This window comes from Micromys minutus (assembly GCF_963924665.1).
Source record: "Micromys minutus genome assembly, chromosome: 10".
Taxonomy (NCBI): Eukaryota; Metazoa; Chordata; class Mammalia; order Rodentia; family Muridae; genus Micromys; species Micromys minutus.
The window spans coordinates 47,080,854-47,106,150 of NC_137979.1; the positions used below are offsets into that span (position 1 = coordinate 47,080,854).

General features: G+C 48.6%; 1 protein-coding gene across 2 annotated transcripts in view; it reads right to left on the reverse strand.

Moving 5' to 3' along the window:
* Positions 1 to 24,681, reverse strand: part of ACLY (ATP citrate lyase) — a 44,505-nt gene extending 19,824 nt beyond the window's left edge. The window contains exons 1-15 of one of the 2 annotated variants that reach the window (XM_080922727.1): positions 24,590 to 24,681; positions 20,182 to 20,363; positions 18,969 to 19,091; positions 17,252 to 17,314; positions 16,606 to 16,796; positions 16,061 to 16,140; positions 14,724 to 14,854; positions 13,866 to 13,984; positions 12,717 to 12,853; positions 12,090 to 12,151; positions 10,730 to 10,847; positions 5,627 to 5,781; positions 5,044 to 5,134; positions 3,998 to 4,027; positions 91 to 232 (exon numbers count right to left, since the gene is read on the reverse strand). In XM_080922727.1, the coding sequence (XP_080778853.1) occupies positions 91 to 232; positions 3,998 to 4,027; positions 5,044 to 5,134; positions 5,627 to 5,781; positions 10,730 to 10,847; positions 12,090 to 12,151; positions 12,717 to 12,853; positions 13,866 to 13,984; positions 14,724 to 14,854; positions 16,061 to 16,140; positions 16,606 to 16,796; positions 17,252 to 17,314; positions 18,969 to 19,091; positions 20,182 to 20,340 (1,601 nt within the window). In that variant the 5' untranslated portion in view covers positions 20,341 to 20,363; positions 24,590 to 24,681. The remainder of the gene's footprint in view (positions 1 to 90; positions 233 to 3,997; positions 4,028 to 5,043; positions 5,135 to 5,626; positions 5,782 to 10,729; positions 10,848 to 12,089; positions 12,152 to 12,716; positions 12,854 to 13,865; positions 13,985 to 14,723; positions 14,855 to 16,060; positions 16,141 to 16,605; positions 16,797 to 17,251; positions 17,315 to 18,968; positions 19,092 to 20,181; positions 20,364 to 24,589) is intronic. The other variant, XM_080922728.1, reaches the window with a different exon arrangement.
* Between the last annotated feature and the right edge of the window lie 616 nt (positions 24,682 to 25,297).

The following is a 25,297-nucleotide window of genomic DNA, read 5'->3' on the forward strand; positions in this document are numbered from 1 at the left end:
GCAAAGATGGGGAGGCTGACTCCCAAGCTTCGTCTAAAGGCAAGACTCCCACTTAGCCAATTCCAGACTCCCTGCCTTGGCATGACTCACGTGAATGGGTAGACCATGGCAGCCACCGAGGGCTCATCTCGGGAACATACGTAGTCAAAGTCCAGCATGCCTTGCACAGCCCGGGTCTGCATGCCCCACACAATAGCCTTGGTATGTCGGCTGAAGAGGGTGGTACTCTTTCCTAGTGGGCAAAGACACAGCAAGTGCACCCAGAGCACACACCTTAGGAAGGCCCACAGAGGCTCCCTTCCTGAATCCCTGCACTACATGTACAGTTTGGTGGTTCTTCAAAACAGCAAACGTAATGCTAAAATAATAAATTCTGAGAAACCTGCCTCCGTTTTTCTAGAAGGAAGCAGTAGAGAGAGCAACTGTCTAATGAGACCTGCATGCTAGAGAACAGTCCCATGGTGAACAGAAAAGGAATCTTCAAACAGAAAAGGGCCCCATAGCTAAAGATGCCTGAGAGTTCTCACAAGGCACATGCTAAGTGTCTCAGGTATGTTACAGATTCAAACTATGTATCCTGGTGGCCTGCATACTCAATTAAATATTCTTCATTCTCTTATGCTTAAATTTTGTCATTAATTATCTTATGCGTATAGGTGTTTTGTCTCTTATGGATGTCTGTACATCACGTTTGTCTGGTGCCCACTGATGACAGAGAGGATGCTGAATCCCCTGAAACTGGACTTAACAGCTAGTTGTGAGCAGCCATGTGGGTTCTGGGAATTGGACTCAGGTTCTCTAGAAAACCATCCAGTCAGTGCCCTTATGCTGAGCCGTCTCTCTGGTCTCACTGTCTTTTTGAGACTGAGCCTCACTGTGTAGCTCTGGCTGACAAACACCATGCTGTGCAGACCACGCTGACTGCAGATCTCAGATAATCTGCCTGCCTCTGCCTCCCAAGTGCTGGAAACAATGGTATATGTCACTACACTCAACAATATTTCAAATTTTTCTTTTTTATTTAATGTGTACAGGTGTTCTGACTACATGTAAGTGCACCGTGTGCAAATGCCTGTGGAGACCAGAAAACAGGATCAGATCCTCTAGAACTAGTTACAGGCAGATGTGAGCCATCCCCATGTCAGTGCTGGGAACCAACCCATGTTCTCTGCAAGACCTGCAAGTGTCGCTAACCTCTGAGCCTTATCTGGAGCCCCAGCTGCTGGTTTTCAAGCAGAATCTCACATAACCGGGGCGGGCCTTGAACTCTCTATGTAGCTAAGGACAACCTTAGACTTAGATCTTGCCTCTCCTTCTCAACTGTTGGTACTGCAGACACATAACACATCACCAGCTCTTCTTTCTTTACTTTCAATTTTTAATGTAACCTAGATTGCCTGGAGCTCACCATACCTTAATCTGTGACGATCTTTCTGTCTTGGCATTTTGATTGCTAGAATTAGAGGTATGCTTGGCTCAATTATTTTTAAAAAATTATTATTATTATTACTATTATCATTATCGTTATTTATTATGTTTGGTTTTTCAAGACAGGGTTTTCTTGTGTAGCTCTAAGTGTCCTGGAACTCACTCTGTAGACTAGGCTGGCCTTGAACTCAGAGGTCTGCCTGCCTCTGGTTCTGGAGTGCTGAGATTAAAAGCTCACGCTGCCACCTTCACATTTAATACATTATTTTTAAGACTTTATAGTCCCAACAGTGTTAATCTCCCAAGTGGCTCTTGGCTGGTCAGAACAATACTCTTGAGACAGGCTTTGTAAAGGCAGGAAAAACTTTAATTAACAGAGCAGGCTGGACATGGTGAGTCACATTTTAAAATCCCAGAACCTGAGAGACAGAGGTAGGCAGTGTTCTACAGAGTGAGAGACCCTTATCTCAAAGACAGGGAGAAGGCTGTTTAGACACAGAAAGGCTACAGGAATACAGTCATTAGCCAGGGGGAAAGGGCCCTTGAGTACCTTCCCCCTTGACTCACTGAAGGTCCTAGTTGAAGAAACCAGCCATTGGGAACATCCTGTGCTCCCTGAGAGCAAGTCATCTCAACCCGAGGCTTCTGATATTAACGTACTGTACTACTGTAAGCCTGGCTAACCAAGATCAAGGTCTGGATAAATCTCTGTGCAGGCCAGCAGGAAGCCTCTCGAGCCAGAAGGATCTTGATTTGTGAATACCTAGATTTACTGTCATGCCAGGGTCCCTATAAGACGTGGAAGCTTAGAATAAGAGCCACCACACAATCTAGTCTCATACTTTCTAGCCCCAGGAAACTGAAGCAGATATCCATATTGACATGGATGATTTTAGCGAGCCAGGATTGCATGACTTGAGAAAAATGCAGTTGTGTGATAAAGAAGGCCATAACGTAGTGAAGCTCTGACATTCTTGGGGGAGCTCACACTGAGCCCAAGTGCCATGCTACACATAAACCCATCTTCAAGATAGGGACAGAGTGCAAGTGCTTACCCCCTTAAGCACAGAGAAAGCAAAGACTTTAAGAGCCACTGGCATCAGTAGCAGGAAGCCTCCCACACCACACACACACACACACACACACCCCTTCCAACCTAATGGCCCTATTGAGCACTCTTTATCACATGGTCTCCTTTCTGTCCTCCCTCTTCTTCAGCTAAGTGACCAAATAAAGGTGCCTGCCACGGCCTGCTTCCCCTAGGGGAGAAGAGCTCCCTGGAGACTGAGCTTGTCCCTGCTCTATCTAAATAATGGCCTTGCCTTCTAGGAAACAGTGGCTCTCACTGCAGGCAGACAATGGGAGGATTCAGAGCTTGCAGAGGGGCTGGAGAGATGGCTGAATAGTTAGTTGTGCTCTTACAGGGGACCTGACTTCAATCCCTAGCAGCCATGTCAGGTGGCTTACTAAAAATACAGTTACAGCTGCTATAACTCTGGCTCTAAGGGACCCAACACTCTCTCTGGTCTCCCAAGGCACCTGTACTCACATCCATTACCCCATCGCACCCTACCCACCCCAGCTAAGACACACAAGTACACATAATTAAAAATAAACCTTAAGAAAAAAAAAAAAGCTGATAGAGGGTCATTGCCTTTTTTAAAAAAGATATTCCTACCCTCCCTAGGGATCAAAGTCATCAACAAAGACTCTCTTGCCCTTCTAACTGTGAATGTGAGTAACACAGAGACGCTAGGCGGAGCTCAGGGTATAGAGTTTGGTCAGCAGGCAAGAAGGATCTGAGTTAGATTCCCAGTATTGGGGGGAAAAAAAGTCCCAAATAAGTTTTGATCCTGGTAACTGAGTAGTCTAGCTGCTTGGTCAATGGGCGTGTGTGTGTGTGTGTGTGTGTGTGTGTGTGTGTGTGGTATACATGTTCTCATACTGAAAATGTCCACCGTAAACTGTGATCTCTGACACCAAAGCCCACATCCCTTCAGGCCCTGAAGAAAGACTTGTTTCAGAGACAGACACTGCCTGACCTTCCTAGTTTCTCTCTTTCCGGGTTTCTCTGATCTCCTACCAAAACTGGGAGACCCTACACTGGACTGCAATCAGGAGCTGTGGGGTGCAGGTGGCAGAGCTGCAGTTGCTGCAGGAAAGCAAAGCAATGGTGTGATGCAGATGGAGCTGTGGGGTGGAGCTGTGGTTCCCTTCCCTATAGCGGTATCCACTGTTCTCAGCTGACATTACCCGCTTTCCCAGGACCATCTCTCTTGGCACCCCTGAGTCTCCAGAGCTGTGGACTGGCTTTAGCTCCTTCCATGTCTCCACCTCCCTCCAAGGTAAGGAGCCAGAGACAGACACACGGTGAAGAGACTGCTATGCTGGGGGAGGTAAGGGACAAAGAGCAAAGACTGGAGGGGGGGGAGGCCACACCAAGGTGGGGGACAGGAAATGTACTACACAACACTGCCACCCACCAGGGAAGGAAGAAACAAAGCACAGAGAAACTGGGACCCGGTAACAAAGCCACACGCAGAGTTGGGGCACAGTGGGGGTATCCTACCTTGCAGGGATCTTGGACTTGGGACTGAATCTGTTAAAGAAAATGACCAATGCAACTGAGTGAACTGCTGGTGGGAAGCTTTGGTGGGAGAGGGGAGAAACAGGAGACAGTTCCACAGACAAGCCTTCCGGTGCTGGCACTGTGTCATAGTGGACAGCAGGAGTAAAGCCAACGAAAGAGGCAAGAGCACCAGAGGGCAGGACAGAAGCAGGCCAAGACATGGAACCACGCTAGGCAAGTGCACTAAACACTGAAGTCCCTTCCAGGTCCTCTGGGTGACACTTCCACCATGGCCTTCAAGCTAGCTGGGTCACATCCTCTGAATGCTGACCCCTCTGTGCCCATGCAGCATAGTACAGGGACTGCACCAGCTCAGCGCTGGGCCCACTATTCTCCACTGGGGACAAAGCCCACACCCTGGGAACTACAGGGCAGTGACTTCTGATCTTGAGCTGTAGTGTAGCTGATCATATGAAAGAGGCTGCAAGGCCCCATCAGCCAGGGGAAGCCAGTGCCCCTCATGCTCGGCTCAGTGCACTTTGCTGCAGTGTGAGTGAACCCGTTGCTGGGATGGAGATGAGCTGGTGCAAGGGCTAGTAGATAAGGCACATAGACAGAAGTGTATACAGAGCCCCCAGCAAGTGGGGGAAGACAGACAACTGTTTAGGAGTTAGCCTTGCTGTCTCTGCTCCCAGAACCTGTCTTCCATTTTGGAGTCTAGGAGAACTGTCTCTTCTTGCTTCTGCTGAAATCCTGGTCTCCTCCACAGCCTCCCAGGTCAGTTCACAGCCCCCAACAGGAGGCGTAGAACACAGTAGGGGGCGAGGGGAACCAGGCAGTGTGGATCTTCAGCTCCAGGAAAACCCACAGGTAAGACTTCAGTCACTCATCCTGAAGAGATCCACTCCCACCTCATGCTGAGGCCCACTCCCATAGGCAAGCTCAAACTGCTTCCCCGCTGCCTCTTCCAGCCAGACCCCAGACAGGGAGAGACAGGGAAAACACCACAGGCCTTCTTGTGCACTTGCTAAACCTCTGGGAGTTACCTTGGGGTATGGCTGGCTTGGCTTTCTTTGCAGGTGCTACTTCGTCAGCTCTGGACTCAGAAAAAGATGCTGTCCTGCTGGGGGCTGGAGTCTGAGTAAAGAGAGAAGAGAGTTGAGAGTCATAGGTGATGACTGAGGACTGGTCCAAAACGCCCCAAAGAAGTAAAGTAGCAAGTATTGTTTTAAGGCAAGAGTCTCACTATGTAGAACTCAGGCTAGAATGGAACCCGCAGCAATCCTCCTGCCCTAGTACAGGTGGGCACTACATTTGACTGAATGGTGTTCTTTATAAACTGCATCCCAAAAAGCATTGTTCTAACGATGATGCCAAAATGGAAACTGACTTTGTCCAATGCTACAGATGAGCAAACGGAGGCTCTTGGTAGTAGATATGGCACCAGTTAAAGCCCTGCTTTCTGCAAGGACAGTCAGGATTTGATTTAAAAATCTTTAGTCTTTCCATTACTCTACCTTGACTGAGCCATAACCACACACCAACTTTCCCAGTATTCTCTTATCTCCTTCAGTGCCAGGAGAACACTGTGTCCTGTGTAGGACAGTGGGGAGGAAAGCTGGCACCTACCGATGTGCTCCCACTGGCATTAAGGAGGAAGTTGGCGGTGTGAGCTGCTGTGGGTGGCTGGTTGGGAATGGGACGGTGGCCCAGGGCCATGCCCACAATGGCTGTCATGTGAGTTTCTGTGCCAAAGACATGGATGGGGATTCCAGTGGTCTTCCCTGCAAGAAAAGAAAAAGGCCCAGGATTCACAATCTGGAGAAAACGCCCAGTACACAGGACATGGCAGAGGGTCCTTGACAGTCTTGCCCAATGCTGGGCACTATGAGGACAAGACTAATCATCTAATACAGATCATCTGCCAAAAGTTTCACCATCAAACCAGTCTTTCAAAAGATCACCTGTTGACAGGAGAGGAAGCAGTGGTGCCAATGGCACCCTGGTGCCAGAAGCCCGTAAGCACTTACTTCTGATCGCCTGGATCCCAGCCTGCCCAGCACCTCAGCTGTTTCTAAATACCCTTAGCTGGCTCCCCCGGGGCATGGCCCTTGCTGTTCCTTCTGCCCAGAGCCAGCACCTTCACCTGGCTGCTCCCCCATCACTGAGCCCAACACAAGTGCTAAGACACACTGTCCTCGGCCTTAGGGACACTCCCTCCACAAAACCCTGCCTTCTGCATCTCCTTCACTGGTTTTTGAGATAGAGCTTCAATATGTGGCTCTGCTGGACTGGAACTCACTACGTAGAGCAACTAGCCTAAACTCAGAGATCCACCTGCCTCTGTCTCCTAGGTGCTGGAACTAAAAGAGGGCATGGCCATGCCTGGCATGTTCTTCACTTTAGATGAACAGATGGCAACTAGCACTGGGTTCCACTTCAGGGGACGGGTGGGGATGGTTGTTTGCCATGGATACTAACTTAGGAAAATGGGAGGATGGAAAGGCCTTGCCTTTTCCAGTGAGATATCAAGAATGGCTTCTAGGGTTGGAGAGCTGGCTCAGTGGTTAAGAGCACAAACTGCTCTTCCAGAGGTCCTGAGTTCAATTCCCAGCAACCACATGGTGGCTCACAGCCATCTGTAATGAGACCTGATGCCCTCTTCTGGTGTGTCTGAAGACAGCTACAGTATACTTATATATAATAAATAAATAAATCTAAAAATAGAAAAACAAAACCAACCAACCAAACAAACAAACAAATGGCTTCTATTTATCACTTTCTGGAACTTCACATGAAGAGAACTACTTTTCTAAAATGCTTTCACTATGTCCTAGGTGGCCGCCATTCCACCTTCTCTTTACCCAGAAGCCAATCTGTAGAGAGAATCTCTTGTGTACTATATGGAAGCATGACTTGTCAACTAAAAGCTGAGGGGCCTATTAGCTTAGGCAGAAAATAGGAAGTGGGAGTTCTGACGGGGGAGGGAAGGTTGACTCTGGAATAGAGTCGGGCTTGAGAAGAGATTCTGAGGAGACACACTCATGAAACTAACAAGAGGTAACCAGCCATGAGGATATGGCACTCATAAAATAGAATAAATGGGTTAATTAAGCTACAAGCTAGTCAAGGAGTAAGCCCAGCCTTATGGCCTAGGCATTAGGCATTTATTAAGACATAATTAAGTCTCAGAGCCAATATTTTGGGAACTGGGCCACAGGTGGAAAAGCCCACAGTTACAAATGGTGTCCAATATAGGGCACATTAGTCAAGTTAAGGGCCTGAGAAAATTCAGAAAGCCAGGCAAGAAAACTGTGAAAATGGCTGGAAAGGCAGAAAACATGTACTTCCCAGAGCTGGACACCAAGTGGGAGGCTAAATTCCTTTTAAAAAGAGGTGGGGACCTATAGACAGGTCAGGTCGAGGGAACTGGAGCCATAGGCCTGCTTTTAGTCAAAAACTGTCCTAGAGCTGGGGCAAATAGGCTCAGTTCCCAGCCCATACCCTCCCTTGAGTAGGAGGCTTGGCTTTCACAGAAGGGGAAACTGAGGCTCCAGCACAAAACACTGCTAGACCAAGCACAGATATAACAGACATAAGAAGCTGCCATAGACAGGTGTTGTCCCAGGGAGACTACAGACAGAGAGGGCAAAGGAACATTCTCCCAAAACTGAGGTGGGACTGAAAAGCCCCAAACTTTTGAACTTGTAAGGTTTGAAAACAATAAAAGAGAAGAAAATGGGTATAAAAAAAATCATAGGAAAAAATATTTAGCTTGAAAATAAGAAAGTTAAATCCTTAAGATGAGAGTTAGAAAGTCAAAGAAAAATATTTTCTGTGTTAAAAATGGAGAAAAACACCACAACACAATGCACCTGGATCCTATCGAAGCCTGTTTCATATCAGCATACAAATAACATTTTTCCAACAACAATTACAACTTTATATATCCTTTTTAAGAAATCAGAATGAAACAGACTTAGATGAGGAGAGGACTAGATATTGAATGCTGGACCGGAGGCCACAGAGCAGAGGTTAGAGGATTCTTTAAATCAGAATAAAGAACCTTCAGGAGGAGCTGGGCAGTGATGGCGCATGCCTTTGGTCCCAGCACTCAGAAGGCAGAGGCAGGTAGATCTCTGTTGAGTTCAAGGCCAGCCTGGTCTACAGAGTGAGTTCCAGGACAGCCAGAGCTACACAATGAAAGTGTCTTGAAAAAAGGCCACAACAGTCTTGAGGAATTAGAATAGCAGCCCATAGAGATACGATATGTTGAATTAAGAGTACAAATTCACTGCTACCTTAGAGCAATGTAATACAATGGATTGGATGTTTCATTTTGTAGAGTTTAGAGAATTAAAATATGTACAAATGATGATACACCATACTACTGATCCTAGTGTTACTGCGTTGGAATCAGCTCCTTGGTAGTCTTTTGGGGTTCACGAATGCTTCCTGGCACAACAGTATATTTATTAGAGATAGTGGCTCTCTTGGAAATGCCTTTATAGATTGAAGCTAATTATGGTTCAATATATGTACCCATTAGAATACAACAACTTTTTAGACATTATAGCATAGACTTGTTATAGATATATATATTACAATCCTACAGGTCAAGCAATTATGGAGAGATCGAACAGGACTAAAGAAAATGCTGGGGCTGGAGAGATGGCTCAGTGGTTAAGAGCACTGACTACTCTTCCAGAGAACCTGAGTTCAATTCCCAGCAACCACATGGTGGCCCACAGCCATCTGTAATGGGATCCAATGCCCTCCTCTGGTGTCTTCAGACGAAGACAGTGACAGTGTAGTCATATACATAAAATAAATAAACATTAAAAAGAAAAATGTTCATAGAACAGAAAGGGGATATGAGATCTCCCAAAGATAGATTCAATAATGTTTTATTGACTTCAAATTTTTAAATGTCAGTGAAACAGATAACACAGCTGCATTTTAAGGGAGTGACAACCCCATTCCCAAAAGGTAGAGTAGATGGTTTTTGGTCTATTCAGTGGACGATGGATTTTTATTGTCATTTAAGGGGGGTGGTTGCAAAATATGAGAGGTTAGATTCAGAGATTTTTCTTTTTCCATTCTTCGTTCTCTCCGATTGAATGTTAGGGGGGAAAGGAGGAAGAGGAATGAAAAGAAAAAAGGAGGCTACAGGAAGAATAAGTTAAAAGGTAATTTGTTTTTATTTGTGGTTTGTAGTTTTGTTGTTTTTTTTTTTTTTGGAAACAGGGTATCTCCTTGCATCCCTAGAACTCTGCAGTCCAGGCTAGGCTCAAACTCACAAAGATCCACTTGTCTCTGCCTCCCAAGTGCTAGAATTAAAGGCATGCGCCACCACCCAGCTAAAGAGTAAATTACTGAATCTACTTTTAGACCAAAGAACATCAACAAGACAAGTATTTTTACATTGGCATAGATTTTGTATGTTGATACAAATTTAGAATTACAGTTTGCCCATGGGGTTGAAGACTAGATAGTTATAGTCTTACAGTTAAGCTTAAGTTGCTTAGGATTTAGAAAAATGTTTTAAGGTTGTAAATGATGTTTTTAGTTTGGTAAAGTAGGTTATAATAGAAATTGATTTAGGTACAGAACTCTGAATTCACCAAGACAGGACATTATGAATACTTGATAATTTTCATTATTGTTATTATTACATACAGCTTATTATTGAAAGAGAAAGAGTCTTTTATTGAACTAAAAAGGGGAAATGTAGAGAAAATCTTTTGTGTATTGTATGGGAGCGTCACCTGTCAATAAAAAGCTGATTGGCCTATTAGCTTAAGCAGGAAATAGGCGGCCAGAGTTCTGACAGAGAGAGAAGAACCTGGGCATGGAAAAAGATTTACCTCGAACTCTGAGAAGACAGACACATGAAACAGAAGAGGTAACCTGTCATGTGGCACTCTTGGAATAGAATAAATGAGTTAATTAAGTTATGAGCTAGTAATTAAGTCTCAGGAACTGGGATATGAGTGGAAAGGTCCACAGTTACACCAACCACCCTCTCACACCTAAGTCAATGTATGCTACTCCTCTGCTCAAACACACAATGAGCTGCCAACTCTGGGTCACAGCTATGCCTGACCCAAACCTGTACAAGCCCATCTCCTTCCTCTTGACCCTAGTCTACAGCCCTCTCTTCTGTTCCTCTTTCCCTTATCCTCCAGACAAGTCCACTGTAGAGCCTTGGAAAATGACCTTTCCCTACAGAAATCATCTCTAATCTGCTCTCCCCTGCTCTATTACTGAAATGTCACCCTTTCTAATCACTGTCCCCTTTAATTACTCCATGGTAGTCAGCATGACCTTACAAGCTAAAACACCAGCACACTACTAGGCATAGAGCCTGTATTTATTACAGGTAGAGCCCAATCACTCTTAATTTAAAGACACTCCACCAGGGGGTGACAGAGCATGGAAGAATCCAAAGACTCTTTTCCAGATGCTCCAGACAGAAGGGAGAGGATGCTGGGAGATCTCTCAGCAGTTAAGAGCACTTGGATACTCCTGCAAAAAACCCAAGCTCAATTCCCAGCATCCACATGGTGACTAACAATCCTCTTTAATGCCGGTTCCTGAGGACCCTATGCCCTACTTTGTTATCTGTGAGTGCCAGGCACTGCACACAGAACACAGACAAACATGCAGGCAAAACATTCATATACATAAAATAAAACCATCTTTAAAGGGGGGGAGGGCTCCCCATCTTACCAACTTCTCCCATCACTCGTAACCCCTCTTGATAGTTCGGGCCACCTCTTCGAACAAAGATGGTGACCTCATGCTCCTTCAGAGGACCCTGGTAATCTCGAATTGCTCTCACAATGCCCTAGAGAAAGCCAAAAGGACAAGAGAGACGTGTGATTAAGAGGTAGATCCACAATAAACAAACGTACAGCTGCCCACAGGGACCACTCCTCACACAGCACAGCAGACCCTACTGTTCAAGGACTGTGGACGAGCTGAGGGAACCTACAACTCCAGGCCCAATGTGTGACCATACAGTAGCCAAGAACCACACCCCTCAAGATTCTGGTACGCTGGACTGCTGACAGCAGTGCCTGCATGTCTGTCGTGACTGCAGTCATTGCACCAACATGCCTCTAAGGGTGCAATCAGTGTAGGGGACTCCATGCCAGGGCCCCTACACAAGGCTTCTCAGTTATAAAGATACGGTCTTCCTTAGTGTCAAAAGCCACTGGGAACAGCTCTTATGATGGTATCCAACCAGACTGAGAAATAAGAAGCTGCGCGTCTCTAAACTGTATGCTGACCATGGACTTGAAGTTTAGCTTCTACCACCCAAAGCATGTCACAGGATGTTATACAATGGTACTGCAGGACACTCCCAAGTTAAAGTTATCGAGGTAAGCTCGATCCGACGAATCAGGCTCAATTAGGGAGATCTTGTAGGCAGACCTAATGAACCATGGTCGTGCACTTCTTGAGAGCTCAGACTTTCAAAGTGGACACTATTATCCTGAAGACACAGATGGGATGACCGCATGGGGCGTGTTTCCTTAAAGCCTCAGTGGGCGCCACAACATGGAATAATAAACAGCCTTCTGAAAGGATAGCCTGAAGAGGTGAAATCCAAGGCAATGGTAGCTTTGTCATCTATGTGGACTGAGGTTTTTTTCAAAGGGTGTCACAAGGTCCCATCTCATGGCCATGCACAAGGACACAGGCTTAGAGGCGTCTGGCTGGCTGAGATCACCAGAAGCTGTCCTCATCACAGCAAATCAGTGCTGAGAATAAGAACAATCACGTCCAATCTCTGAGAACCATTTCTGAGATGAGAGGGCAAGCTTTCAATGTCTCCCTCTGCTTCGGATGGGAGAATTAAGTTTTAGGGAATGCTAACTGCAGAGACACACAGCTTCAGACAGGAAGCTACTGTCTTCTGCTTCCTCCACAAGGACCCTGGGACAGGATTCAATCTCTAAAACAGGAAGGCAGACAGCCCTTAGCTCACAAGCCCTTAACCAGGTCAAGGCAATGCTTAGAAACTTGCCTCAGGCTGACCTCTGCTATCCCCAAGCCCATTTTCCCACTGCTCTCGGCCAGTTACCTTGAAGGTGGCGGCCACATTGGTGAAGTTTGCAATACTGCCTCCAATGATAAGAATCTTGCCTGGATTGGAAGTGAAAAAACAAAGCCAACGTTAGAGATATAAATGACTTGAGCTCGGCCCCAACTAAGGATGTTCTGGCTCAGGGATTGAGCAGGATGATCTCCCCAGATACCCACTCAGCTTGCTCAAGTGTACAACTACCCAGCAGCCGTCACTCAAACCTGTACTCCATACCTTCTGGCTGGTACCCAGAAGCCCAGCTCGGTACTACTGGTAGGAATCTCACTTTTTCTTTCTCTCTCTCAAAGGGAACTAGGATATATAGCCCTAGAATCATTAAGCTCCAAGTTTCCATTTATTACAGCAGCCTTTTCCCCTTCCCACTCCCTATTCATACAGGAGGTGGATTTCATATGTTCCCCTTGCCCAGGGTAAGCCCCTGAATGGTGTTGCCAGTGTCCACTAGCACTGGGAAAGAAAAAAAGATTCTGAAATTTAGTGCCTAGTCCTACATTACAAAGAACCATGGCCTCGTGATTTCTAGCACGAATCTTCTGTGCACTGTGCTCCCCCCCCCCCAGAAGGTGTGTGTGTACATCCCATGCATTCATGCCTGTGCCTCACCATCTGGGTGCTTCTCTCGAGTCATAAGTGAGAGGATGGTCTTGGCATAGTCATAGGTCTGTTGTTCACTGGGGGCACCGGAGTATTCCCCATAATTCGCCAGTTCATTGACACCTCCAAGGTCACAGATGGTATCACTGCCAGAGAGACACAGAACTCAGTGCTTGGTCAGGCCAGAAGAGCATCAGCCCTGGACAGAGTTACCCATCATGCCCTCAAGCATGGAAGTCAGCCTGCAGAACTGGCCTCCCAGACCTATAACCTTCAAACCCTACTCGAGCCTCTCTTGAAGGCAGATGTGCCGCGAGACTCTCCCAGGCAGAGCAATTTGCCAGCCTCAGGGACCAAGGTCCTGACCAGACAGTGTGGGTAAAATGAACAATGAGTGGCTGCCTGACACAGCCCAAAGACATAAGAAGATACAAGAACTAGTATGTCACAAGAGTCCCCAAGGAGCAAGCTGCTGCAGCCAGAATAGCAGGAGGGCTGTGGCAGATCACATGTCTACCATTGTTTCGGAGAAAAAACTGCCAGTTGTTTGAAAGGGCATAAAACACAATCCCAAAATTTCTATACACTGAAAAAGTGCAAATGCTTATCTAGATATTAAAATGCCAGGGGAGGGGCTAGAAAGCTGGCTCAGTGGATAGGAGCACTGACTGCTCTTCAAGAAGTCCTGAGTTCAATTCCCAGCAACCACATGGTAGATCACAACCATCTGTAATGAGATCTGATGCCCTCTTCTGGTGTGTCTGAAGACAGCGACAGTGTACTTATATATAGTAAATAGATAAACCTTAAAATGCCAGAGGAGGACCGAGTAAGGTGTTCTCTGACCTTCTGAGAGATGGGTGAGTAGTTTTACTTTCTAGTGTACTTTTGAGTTTGTTACATTTCTATGAAACACACATCATCAATTACAAGAACTAAAACCATACAGAGAGCTCACTTTTAAGTACAGAAGGTTACAGAAGATACTGGCCCTGGCCCTACAGCCATCTGAAGCCCTCAAGGATGTTGCTGTTTTCATCTGTCCAGTACACCCCTGGACCACAGACAGGGGAAAAACTAGAGACGCCAGGCAATTCACATATGAAACTGAGTGGATGAACCTGGCTGGTAACCACCTGAGCCCCTCCTTCTTGTCACCTGTACACGACGGAGGCGCCACCCCCAGCAACCATGGTCCAGATCCGCCCCTTGGGGTTCAGCAAGGTCAGCTTCAAGCTTGCCCCACTTTTGGCATCCAGGTCTGCAATGTAGGCTTCCTGGGGACCAGAGAACCACAGGTGGCCTTTTAAGCACCCTGTTCACAAGGTCCCAAACCCCAAGACCACGGCTCTCTATCTGAAAGCAACTTTAAAGGTTATTGGATCACTATGGTGGGCTGTGCCCACCCCAGGCCCAGAACAGAATGTGATAGGACCTTCATAAAGAACCAAAACCGCCCAGATCCTGGAAACAAATTTCTCACTCCATCTCCTGACATCAAGTCCTTGGTCTTTTGTCCAGATCGAGATCTCACTAGGTCCTACGCTTCCCTCACACTCTCCACAGCAGCTCCTACCCTTAGCTCACCCCACATCCTTGCCCTCTCCCCAGCCTGGCTAGATGATCTCACAGCAGACCTGATCCTACTCGGAGGACCTCTCAGAGGCTGGGGTAGGAAGCAGCAATTAAAATTCTCAGCCAGTGGCCAAGAGAAGAACCTTCCCACCAGGGTCGGGAAGAGCCACTTGGAATGATCAAGGGCAGCCAATCAAGACAGAAGCCCGGGGAGGCTGGCGGAGAGCTTTGTCTAAAAGGCTTTCTGGCCAGGATTCAGAGACTTGGCTGATTTCCACCCCGACCCCCAACCTCTCTGGGGTTTTAAGAAAATTAAATGGTTCTCTGTCTTTCCTTTCCTGCCAAATACAGAGCCAAGAAGGGGACCAAATGATCTTCTAGGATTAGTCACTGTCTCCTAGGGCCCCATCGCCCTCCCTCTCCTTCCCAAACCTGCCTTACCTCTGGGTATGCCTCCCGCCCAAAGGGGGGAGGAAACTCTATATCACCCCACTTGACTTTGCAGATGTAGTCAGCTGTGGCATCCACCTTGGCCGCCAAGTCAAGGATGTAGACGCCATCTTTGGTCACCACTAGGAGAAAAGTCAAAATAGAGTCAGATACCAACTCTAAGGTGAGACAACCATCAGCCTCCCAACCATTCCTCCAGACTCCACAGGTGCTCTCTCACACACACCAAATAACCACGATACGACCCCAGCACAAGGAAAATCCTCTCAGAACATTCCCCACTCACTGACCTTCTGAGACAGGTCAAACAAGACCTGTTGTAACAGTAAGTTTTGGACATCTTCAAAAAATGCCATTCTCCCTGCTTTAAATGCTCAAGCAGGGGCCTACCCATAGCCCTGACATTCAAAACAAAAACAAACAGAACTACCCATTTTCTGGAGTTAGTGGTACATGGAAGAGGCCATAGATTCAATTTTTAAACATTTAAAATTAATTTAAATAAATAATAACCATTGAAGTGGGTATGGAAGCACAAGAGAACCAGAAGGACAGAAATTCAAGGTCGTCCTTAGCTAATATAGTGGGTTTACAGCTAGTGTGGACTAAACTTTACCCTACCTCAAAACAATAACAAAACCCAAAGCAACAACAAAAAACCCTGTCGGTCTAGGTTTTGGGTTCAAACCCAAGTAGCACCACAGCATCACACACCCACTCATGAACCTCTACTGTCAGAAGCCCTAGGTGTGTACATCTAGGCTTCTGTGGTCTAGCTAAGGAAGTCTCGGTGTTTGGTGCAAGGTACCCCAGAGTGCTCTGGGCCCCGGGCCAGCACATTCATTTGCAATTCCTCTCTGAGCATCCATATTTCTCCCTAGGCCATTTAGCTAATTAAGTTAGCACATAGCCATCTGGCCCATTAGAAGAACCACATTCTCAGCTGAAATTTGGTCATTCCCCTCTTCTTGGACTTTGCCCTGAGAGGCCTAGCCAGATTCTGCCAGACCATCTGCCTCCTTCACAGCCTGAGAGCCTACAGCTAGCTCTTGGTGTTAGGGATAGTAAATGATTAACCAGTACCGGAGAGAGGCCTCCAGGTACCAGGAGGATCAGACCAGAGCCTGGGAAGCCTAACCGGTAGACAAAGACAACAGAATAGACACAGACGAAAGCCAGGACAAATGGAGGCCAAAGAAAGAAATCACATTCTATGGGGACACCCGGGGTACCCACAAGAGTTTGTTCTGACACCAGAGCTCAGTCATTCTGTTACTGTAGGCTTGGGGACCCATCCCCATCCCATCCCAGCAAACAAAGCTCGTTACCAAGGGGGTTGATCTCAAGGTAAGTGAAGTACAGATCCTCGTAGAAATTGAACAGACCAGAGATGAAGCTGGCCAGGATTCTAGAAGGGAGAGGGAAAGAAGGCCGGTTAACCCGTCCCTGCAGGACTGGGAAGCCAGTTCCCATTCCCACCCCCTCGCCTATAGTGAGCTCACTGCTGCTGACAGCCCAGCCCCACTTCTCCATTCCTAACCCTTTGGCCCCCACTGTCCTCTGCCAACCCTGCTACCTGGCTGTCACTCTTCAAACACTGAGGCGGAAAGAAGCTGTCAAGCTCAGAGCCAGAGGAGGCACTAGACAGACAGGGGGCAAGGAGGTGAGGGATGAGGCTGGCATACTGCAGACTGATTACAAGCCAGCAGCCTCCCCACACATGTGGCTCCCTTCCTCAGGACAAAGCTATTCCCAGCAGATGCTCCACTCTGCTTTCTCTCTCTTGTACCCAGAGCCCAGTACACTGGTCTCCTGTGTCACACTGGACTTCTTGTCCCCAGTTGTGCCCACACTGTCCCTCTCGGAACTCAACTCTTTCTTGTCTTCAGGGGCATGGACCAACAGGTGTCTCTTAATGTCCTCGGCATTCAGCTTCTCGTCCACACCCACAAGCAGCTTCTGGGCTTTGGCGTCCACGTCGCCCACATCCACACCCCCTTCGTGGTGGAACAGGACGTAGTCTCCTTCCCGGGTAGCATAGATGCACACGTAGAACTCCTCCGCCTGGCAAAGACCGCATGCAGCTGGTAAGGGTGGTCAACTGGCCTCACCCAGGAGTGGAACCCAAGCCCTGCAGTGTCATTTCTAAACCCTAACACAAAGTATTCACCCCAAGGAGATCTGTGCACTACCTTCTTCTGCTAGACAAGCAAAGACCTCAACCTCCTAAGCTGGGTCTGTGTGGTCCCATCCTGGGAAGGGATCCTGCCTTCAAGTCCTCATCCCAACAGCAGGAGGCTCCTCTCTTATCTGCTTTAGCTGTTCTGCTGCAAACTAAGCCTTTCCTTCATCTCTGGACTCCTTGCTCATAATTTCCTCCAGGCCTCTGCTGAAGCTTTAGAGACCCTGGTGCCCTTGGCTTCTCCCCTTGGCACCTTAATCTCCCCTTCCAACATTTCTGGAGGACAATCACAAAGCTGAAGGAGGAAGAAGATCCAACTTGGCACTGCCTCACATACCTGACTGTGGGGGACGAAGGGTTCGATCAGAAAGTTCTTGAGGAAGCCTTTGGCCTTGCCGACCTAAGGAGAAATTGAGGGTGATGCCGCTGAGATTCGTGGTACATTCTTCATGAAGGCAAGGCCCAAGCACTACCACGACATCTGGCAAAGTGACATTTCCACAAGGCAGGACAGTGGGGTCACAGATGAACTTACGGAGTTCTCAGGAGAGCCTCTCTTTACATGAGTATTTTTACTTATGTTTGGGGAGGAGGATGGGAACGTGTGCACTGCCACGTCAAGGCAAGGGGATCTGAGGTAGGTCAAGATGAGTCTCTCCCTCCACCCTGTGGACCATCAGGCCTGGTGACAAGCACCTTGCCCACTGACCAATCTCACTGGCCCAGGCAGTCTAGCAGGGAGATGGGAACTTGGGTAGGATGGTGACAGTATACTACTTTGCCCTGAGGTAGACATCGTGACTCAGCCTGAGGACATGAGTCTAGGCCTGAGGGGTAGGGAAGAGGAGCTCCGAAGGCTGATTAGGTAAAAATTTTCCTCCTGTGTTTCCTGGCTGAAGACAACAGGCCTGCAGAGCTAATCAGCTTGAGTGGGTCCCTGGCGGCAGCAAAGGCGAGACAGGCCTCATTCCCAGCCCCCCCGCCTGCCGTGCGTCATTGCTGAGTCAGGGACCAGACAGTGATCCATCAGAGGTAATGAGCCGCTCCAGCCAGGTCTGACACTGCTGCCAAGCTCAGATGTCCATGACATCTCCCTCCCATCAGTTTGCAGCGAGGAGAGCATGATGTGCTCCCTGGGGACACCGTTCAGTACCCAGCCCCACCACCCTCTCCGCAGGGGCCTGGGAACCCAAAGGTCAGTTCTCTCCATCCCTGGACTTGAAACATCTTCTTTACCCACAAGGACTGGAGACAAGGAAACAAACAGTAGGAGCTGCTTTGAGGAAGCCCAACATGGAGGAAAGTAGCTACTGCCACCTCCCAGGGCAGCCATAGGGAGAAAAAAACAGTTCATCTTTGACCATGCCTATCCCAGACAAACACCGGTATCTGCAGAATTCTGTGCCAAGCAGATAGAAACACATCCTTCCTAAGCTAGGTTAAGCCTCAAACCGGCCCCACTTCTCTTCCACCTCCCTTGAAGAATGAGAAGGAAGTTCTTCCACAGAGCATAGCCTGGCCTTCCTAAGCCAGGGTTCATCTTAGCTCTCTCATCCTCACAGCTGAGAGTGATCACTGAGCTTCGAGAACTGAATTTTGTTTTCAGCATTAATAACTGTCTCCATCTATGACTCTCCAACCAATGTTATCTTTCTTGCCTAATCATTACGAAGCTCCCGTTTTCGTCTTGGTTTACTCCACCCTCCTGGTAAGGATGTCATCCAAACTTGCACAGCTGTATTTGGAAACTGGAGAGCAGGCAGTTCTCGGAATAAGTACAAGTCCTATCTCCATGTGGGTGGTCACGGCTTCTAGCTTACTAATTGTTCTGGGGTTACGACTGTAGTGCATCTTATCTAAAGCAGGATCAAAGGGTTGATCTCCTGAGGAGGGAGCTGGGAATGACCAGCAAGACTGGGCTGCAGCCGGTGCAATCCACACTCCATCTTTCTTTGTTGCTATGTGACTGGCTAGGTTATGAGCCATAGGGTGGTTGGTCTGGAGGTCACCATGTTGTTTGTTACTCCCCCCGACCCCACTACACCAAGACTCACGGTGGCCTCGTGTCCCAATCGAGGTTTTAGCCAGGATTTGACTCCATCCAGAGAGAGGTTGACCCCGACTAGGCCAAGCTTTCCTCGACGTTTGATCAGCTGGTCTGGCTTGACAACCAAGCTCTGGAATGAAAGGGTTGGGAAAAGGGAATGTAGGGAGTGATGTTGTATAGCTTTAATCACCCTGCTTCTGGATCTAGCTCACACTTATCCACTAGAGCCACCTTCCTGCCGAGAACTTTCCTCCACTATCCCAGCCAAATCTTTTGACCACCAGGAGACAGCCAGGAACTCACTACCATCCCAGCTGCCTCAGAAAGGAAAAAACAAAACACTGTAAGGCCTTCTCTAGGCCTGCCAAAGAAGTCTAAGGGCTTCCCAAAGCCACCCCAAAGATGCTATGGAGGGATCGTAAGAGCATCTACTCCAGGCTGGTCTCCACGCTTAGACATCAGCCATTTTCACAAAGTACAAGACCCCACTTCTTTATTTATTCATTTGTATGTGTAGGTGTGCTTTGCCCACATGTATGCAAGAGAGAACATCAGATCACCTGGAGCCAGAATTACAGATGGTTTTGAAGCTAGAGCCAAGCCCAGGTCCGCTACAAGAAGATTACTTAATCATACCCATTGAGCCATCTCTCTAGCCTTTAAGGTCCCACTTCTTAAATGTCCTGAGATGTTCCACTTTGGGGAAGAGAAGTAAAAGCCTTTTTGGGGGGAAGAAACCTTATAAGACAAGGTTTTTCTGTGTAATATCCCTGGACACTTTGTAGACCAGGCTACCTCTGCCTCCCAAGTGTTGGGATAAAAGACATATCTAATTTTTTTTTTTTTTTTTTTTTTTTTTTTGACTGAGCTTCTACCAATGGCTGGACAGCACACTAAATGCTTCCTGAATGTTGCTGCTAATCCTTATAGCCCATAAAGTGTTATCCCTATTTGACAGATGGGGCACCTAACTCAAGAGAAGTGAAATGGTTTGCCCCAGGCAACACGGTTCATAATGGAGAGGTGTGATTTGGATACCAGTCTGTCTGGTTCCATATGAAGGACCCAGAGCAAACTCAGGACCCTGCTCAGCCAGCTGCAGACACGGAGGCACATCTGCAATCATGGAACTCCTTGGGACACCTCCAACAAATCAAATGCTGTCCTCCTCCTCAGAGCTGGAGCTGGAAAGAAGGGCTCAGGGTGCAGGCAGAGCTTACCTGGCTGAGCAGCCAGGGGTGGTCCTGCAGCAAATGGGCCCAGTCTGTATCAGGAGTAACCCGGGCATACTTGAACCGGTTCTGGATGGCTGAGGTGGTACAAATGTACTTGTAAAGAAGTTCTTTGCCGGTCTGCTCTGAAATTGCCTTGGCTGACATAGCTGCAGAGGGCCCTGGTTTACCTGGAAGAGAAAGGGGAACTGATTGGTCAGTTTGGGAAGGAAGGTCAAAGCACTACCTTCCCCAACAGGTTGGATCTACTCCCAGCTACCCCAAAACAATAAGACTACATCTTGGCTTTGCTCAAAAGAAGAAAAAGGGCCACCCTGGCCGGAGGGGATGAAAGGTGTCACCAAAGCAGCCTTGTCATCGTAGTTAGTAGCACAGATTTAGACCTAGAGGTGGAGAAATTATAAAAATTATGAAGGTGGCACCAGATATAGTAATGTCTGTCTTCCCATAATTCCCCTCACCTGGGAGGTAGAGGGAGAAGGATCACAAAGTCAAGGCCAGCCTGGGACATATGAGATCTGGTCTCAAAAAGAGAAAGAAAGAGAGGGAGGGAGTGGGGAAGGAGGGAGGAAGGGCAGCAAAGAGAGAGGGGAGGAGGGAAAGGGGAAGGGAGAACAACCAACAACAACAAAAAAAGTACAATTCCTCTCGAACTTGGCTTGACCTTAACCTTGTCTCTATTCCCTCTGGGCAAACTAGCTGGCCACAACCACCTTCAGTCCAGAGCAAAAGGTAGATCAAAGGGGAGGCTAGGAACTCCCAAGAGTCAGATCCAAATGTGAATACTGTTCTCTAAGGTGGGCCCAGACACACTGAACTATTCTTTATGTCCTATGTCCTGTGAAGGAGAACACTGCTGGCCTTGTTTTCTCGCCAGGTTTCATGCCCCTCCCAGCCTGACTCACATATGTCCCCTGTCCCGTAATAGAGTGCAGGGCCTGGTGGGGTGGGAGGAAAGAGTTACCTCAAAGCTCATTTCTACTAGGACACTAGACTCCCACCTCCAAGCACATAGCAGTCACAGAGCCGGGAACTATGACCTACAGATCATCTCATCTAACCCACTGAGTCATCTTAGCTGTCAGCTTGGAGCAAAACCCTCTAAGCAAAACAGAGGTCTCTCTGGGGACCACCCTGTACTAGTCACTCCTTAGCTGAGCCAAAACTGGGGAGAAGGCAGAAGCCATCTTTGGTAATGTGTAGAGAAACTCATCTTAGGAGCTGCAAGCAGAGCTCATTGGCAGAGTGCTAGCTCAGCACGCACAAGGCCCTGGGTCTGCTCCCCAGCACTGCAAGAAATAACTAAATCTCATGTGAGCACATCAAGTCCACTAAGGTTCATAACCCCATCTCTTTGACCAAAAATCAAAAAATTCAGAGGGACAGAATGAACTTGCCCAAGAAGCCCGACTCACCAGATAGGACTTGGGTCCTAACACTCTTACTGAGTCTCTAGGAAACTGCTACTACAAACTAACAGAAAGACCATTTCTCCCAAGACTGGCCCCCTTCAACTCAGAAGAGTCTATAAGAAGAATTCTCTCATCTTTCCTGCCCACTACCTTGCCAGATACATCCACTCTCCCCCAGAGCAGCTTGTGGAGAACACTGAGAAGAGATGGAGAAAGGAAATGCAGTTATGACAAGTGCCTGACTAGATCAAGATAAGTTGCCTCTGCCTCTCCCAAAGGGCCAAAATGGAAGCCGATGAATCTGCTCAAGAAAAAAAGTCAAGTACACATAGGAAGGGGCTGTTAAAGAGATAGCCGGTTGACACATCCAGGAAGGTTAGTGTTCTCTCCTAATCCAGGGAAAGCAAGTGTCACAGGGCCACATTGAACTCCCTTGCCAACAGGCTACGCTGGAGAACCTTCAGATGCTAGTCCTGGCTGGGCTGCTTCCCTGTCTCCAACTCACCACAATGGGCACACTCAGCTTGGGACCTTGCTCAAAGTGGGTAGCTGGAAAGGGGCTTCTCCTGGGATGGCTTGTAACCCCATCTTCATTTGTTTTTAAAGGAGACGCCCCAACCAGCCCCACTGCCCCAGAGTCCTCCACCCCCACCCACTCCAGTTCCATTGCCCAACCTTCTTGACTCAGACCAGAAAAACTGGTCCTGAAATCGGATGGGCACACCCACCCCTACCCACCTCCCAAACAGAATACAGCCCAGGGCACCTTAATCAGAAAGAGGAGGGGGCGACACTGACCACTTCCAGCCATTCATACACCTTCAACAAACAGGATCACACACTACAGGAGAAAGGAAGCCCCTCAGCCAAGTTTCCTCATAGGCCAGGGTACAGAAGACTGATAACAGTCCCCAGAATGTAGTACCTCCCAAATGAGACCAGAGACCCAAGACCCAACTAAAGGATGAAGCAAAAAGCACAACCTTAGGCAACTGAAGGAAATCACAACATTCTTTAAGTATCAGATCTTGAGTCCGTCTCCACGAGATGGCACAGGATTGGTGTGGAGGGAGTCTCCAGTCAGGAGACAAAATAACAGGGAGATGATACGGGACCGATCTGCCAGTTTACCAAAACAAGATGTGCCACCAGAGCACTGTGGCTTAGCCGGGAATGCTGAGACAAAGGACTCATAGACTAACTGGAGGAAGGGCCTGGCTTCTTAGCAGTGTAGCTCATACTTCCAGAGAGGCCTCAGTAGAGATCAATCAAAACTTCAATCATCGATTCAATGCTCTCTAGAGCAATGGATCTTGGAGGTCTTGTAATTCCTTCAGAATCTAAAAAGCCTGGAAAACCTGAGGGAAGTCTGCACGTACTCAAACACATGAAAACCTCTGTTGTTAAGATCAGTGAGACAAAGTACATCCAAATCTGGGATTGGAGATGCTCACACACACCCCAAAGCCGTTCTCAGCCGCTGACCATGCTGTCAAATTTGTGATGGATGGTTTCACAGCAGAGCTGAGCACCCCCTCCCCCAACAAACTGGTAACTGGTAACAATTACCTGGGAACTCCTCATGGGAAACCATGCCTAAGAGTCCACACGCACATGCACCTTTATAGGCACATATATGAACACAGACACATTCTCTCTGTCTTTGTATGTCTCTGTCTCTCCAAGAAAGGGAGCTTTTAAATTGAATGGGCTATTTTCTACGGTGAGTGACCCAGGACTGAATTCACTCACAGAGGCCGGAGGAGCAACCCAGAGGAAAGGGTGAATGAATGAAGCCTGCTTTTTAAGAAGGCTCCTCTGGAACCCTCTGAGGGTGTTTCTTAGGGTTGACAAAACACTCTTACTTTAAGGGCTAAGGAGGGAAAAGGAACGCGGAACGGGGCACAATTCTCTTCCCTGCTGCAGCAGACAGTGTCTAAATGGAGATTTAAAAACAGCATTTACTCTGTCTTCAAGGCCTCCTTTGACCGCCCCCTTAGTCCCCAGGGGATGTTTAAGCAGCTTTCTAAGAGGTGGAAATGATTCTTCCTGGGAAGTTATCTCTCAATACTAAAGACACCCGAAATACTGAGCAAAGTTAAATCGAGGACAGACAGGGTGGGCTGGCAGACTAAAGTGCCTTATGCTGTCCTTTCCAAAATTATGTCAGAGGGATCCCCCATGACAGAACTTCAAGACTAGAAAGAGCAGCAGCAGGCTTTGGGAACCGGACCTCTGCCAGGCCTGACAGGAGGGAGAGGTAGCATCTTTTGCACACGCGTGCGCGCACGCACACATTACACACACCCTAGGAGCTTGTCTCGTCCAGACTCCTGAGCACTCTGACCATCTGTTGTTTGGGGGCTACACCGGTAGGGAGCTCCTTAGCAGGGAGAGCTCATCCAGCGCCACCGCTCCGGAGTCAAGTCCTCGTAGCAAGGCCTCAGGCACATCGAAGCAGCACGGCCCCGCGTGGCCAAAGGCCCGCTCACTCCACTTCGACACAGAGCTTAAGGGATTCACCACAGAACTAACAGGACGGGCCTGCTTGAGCGGCCGGCGTGGGGAGAGTAGCCACCGCCATCTCTACTACCCGCCCCGACATCCGGTGGGGAACCCGAATGGGGCCAAAAAAAAAGTGTCCCAAAAAAGCCCGAGGAGACTCGAGAGCTGGCCCTGGGTGGAGCTGAGAAGCAGGACGCGCAAAGGCAATCCGGAGGAGGGAGGAGAAGCAAGGTCGGTGGCAAGCAATGTGCAAACTCTCAGGAACTAGACAAGGATTGGGAGGGTGTAGAGTCGCGGCCCGCGGCTGGAGCGAAGACTGCTACAAAGCGGAGACCCGCACAAAACTTCCGAGCAGGTGCAGGGAGCGCGCGGGATCGCTCAGCCAGCGAGCCCGGAGGTGGTTCCGGGTTGGGGGAGGGAAGCAGGAAGCTTAGTGGGGACTGGGGGGTCGCACCCGCGCCTACGATTGCGGTACTCACCTCTTCGAGAAAGCCCGAGCGCGGCTCTCTGTCCGTAAGAACCAGCTCACCCCAATTCCCCGGATCGCTCCAGCCGCCTGCAGCTGCCCGGGATCCGGCTTTTGTCCCGGCCCAAGCGGGCTCCTCCCCGCCCCCCATCAGCTCACAGGCCAAGCAGCCCAGCGATTGGGTACACGCGTTCCCTAGCCTGAGCTCTAGACTCCTCCCCATTCGCTGCTGCGGTGACCCCGCCCTCAGGCCTGACTCGGGGCTGATGGGACTTGTAGTTCTGAAAGTGGGCGGGGTCGTGGGCGGGGCCTAGGATGGGGAGATGGGCCGGGCGGCTCTAGGAGAAGAACCTACGAGGCTGGGGGCTGTGGCCTGATCGCTTCAGGGGCTGGGCCGGCCAGCCGCCCCGTTGGGTAGCTGAGGGAGGGGGTTGTTGGCCCAGCACTTCTCGCAGGACCTGGCGTCCCCTTCCTCCCTCCCCTGGGAGCAACTGACGTTCTTATCCCAGGCACTTGTAAGCCGCCACACCAAAACCAGTGCGCTAGACCTGCTTTTGAAAGCTACGTGTGCTTTCCTTTCACACGTGGCGCCTCTCCGCTCCTGGAACCCTCCCCATGGAATTTACTAGAGCCAGACTACACGACCACGCTACACAATCAGGCTGCCCGACGTAGGACATAGATTGGAGGAAGGGGTAAACTAGTGAGGCCAGAAGGACGC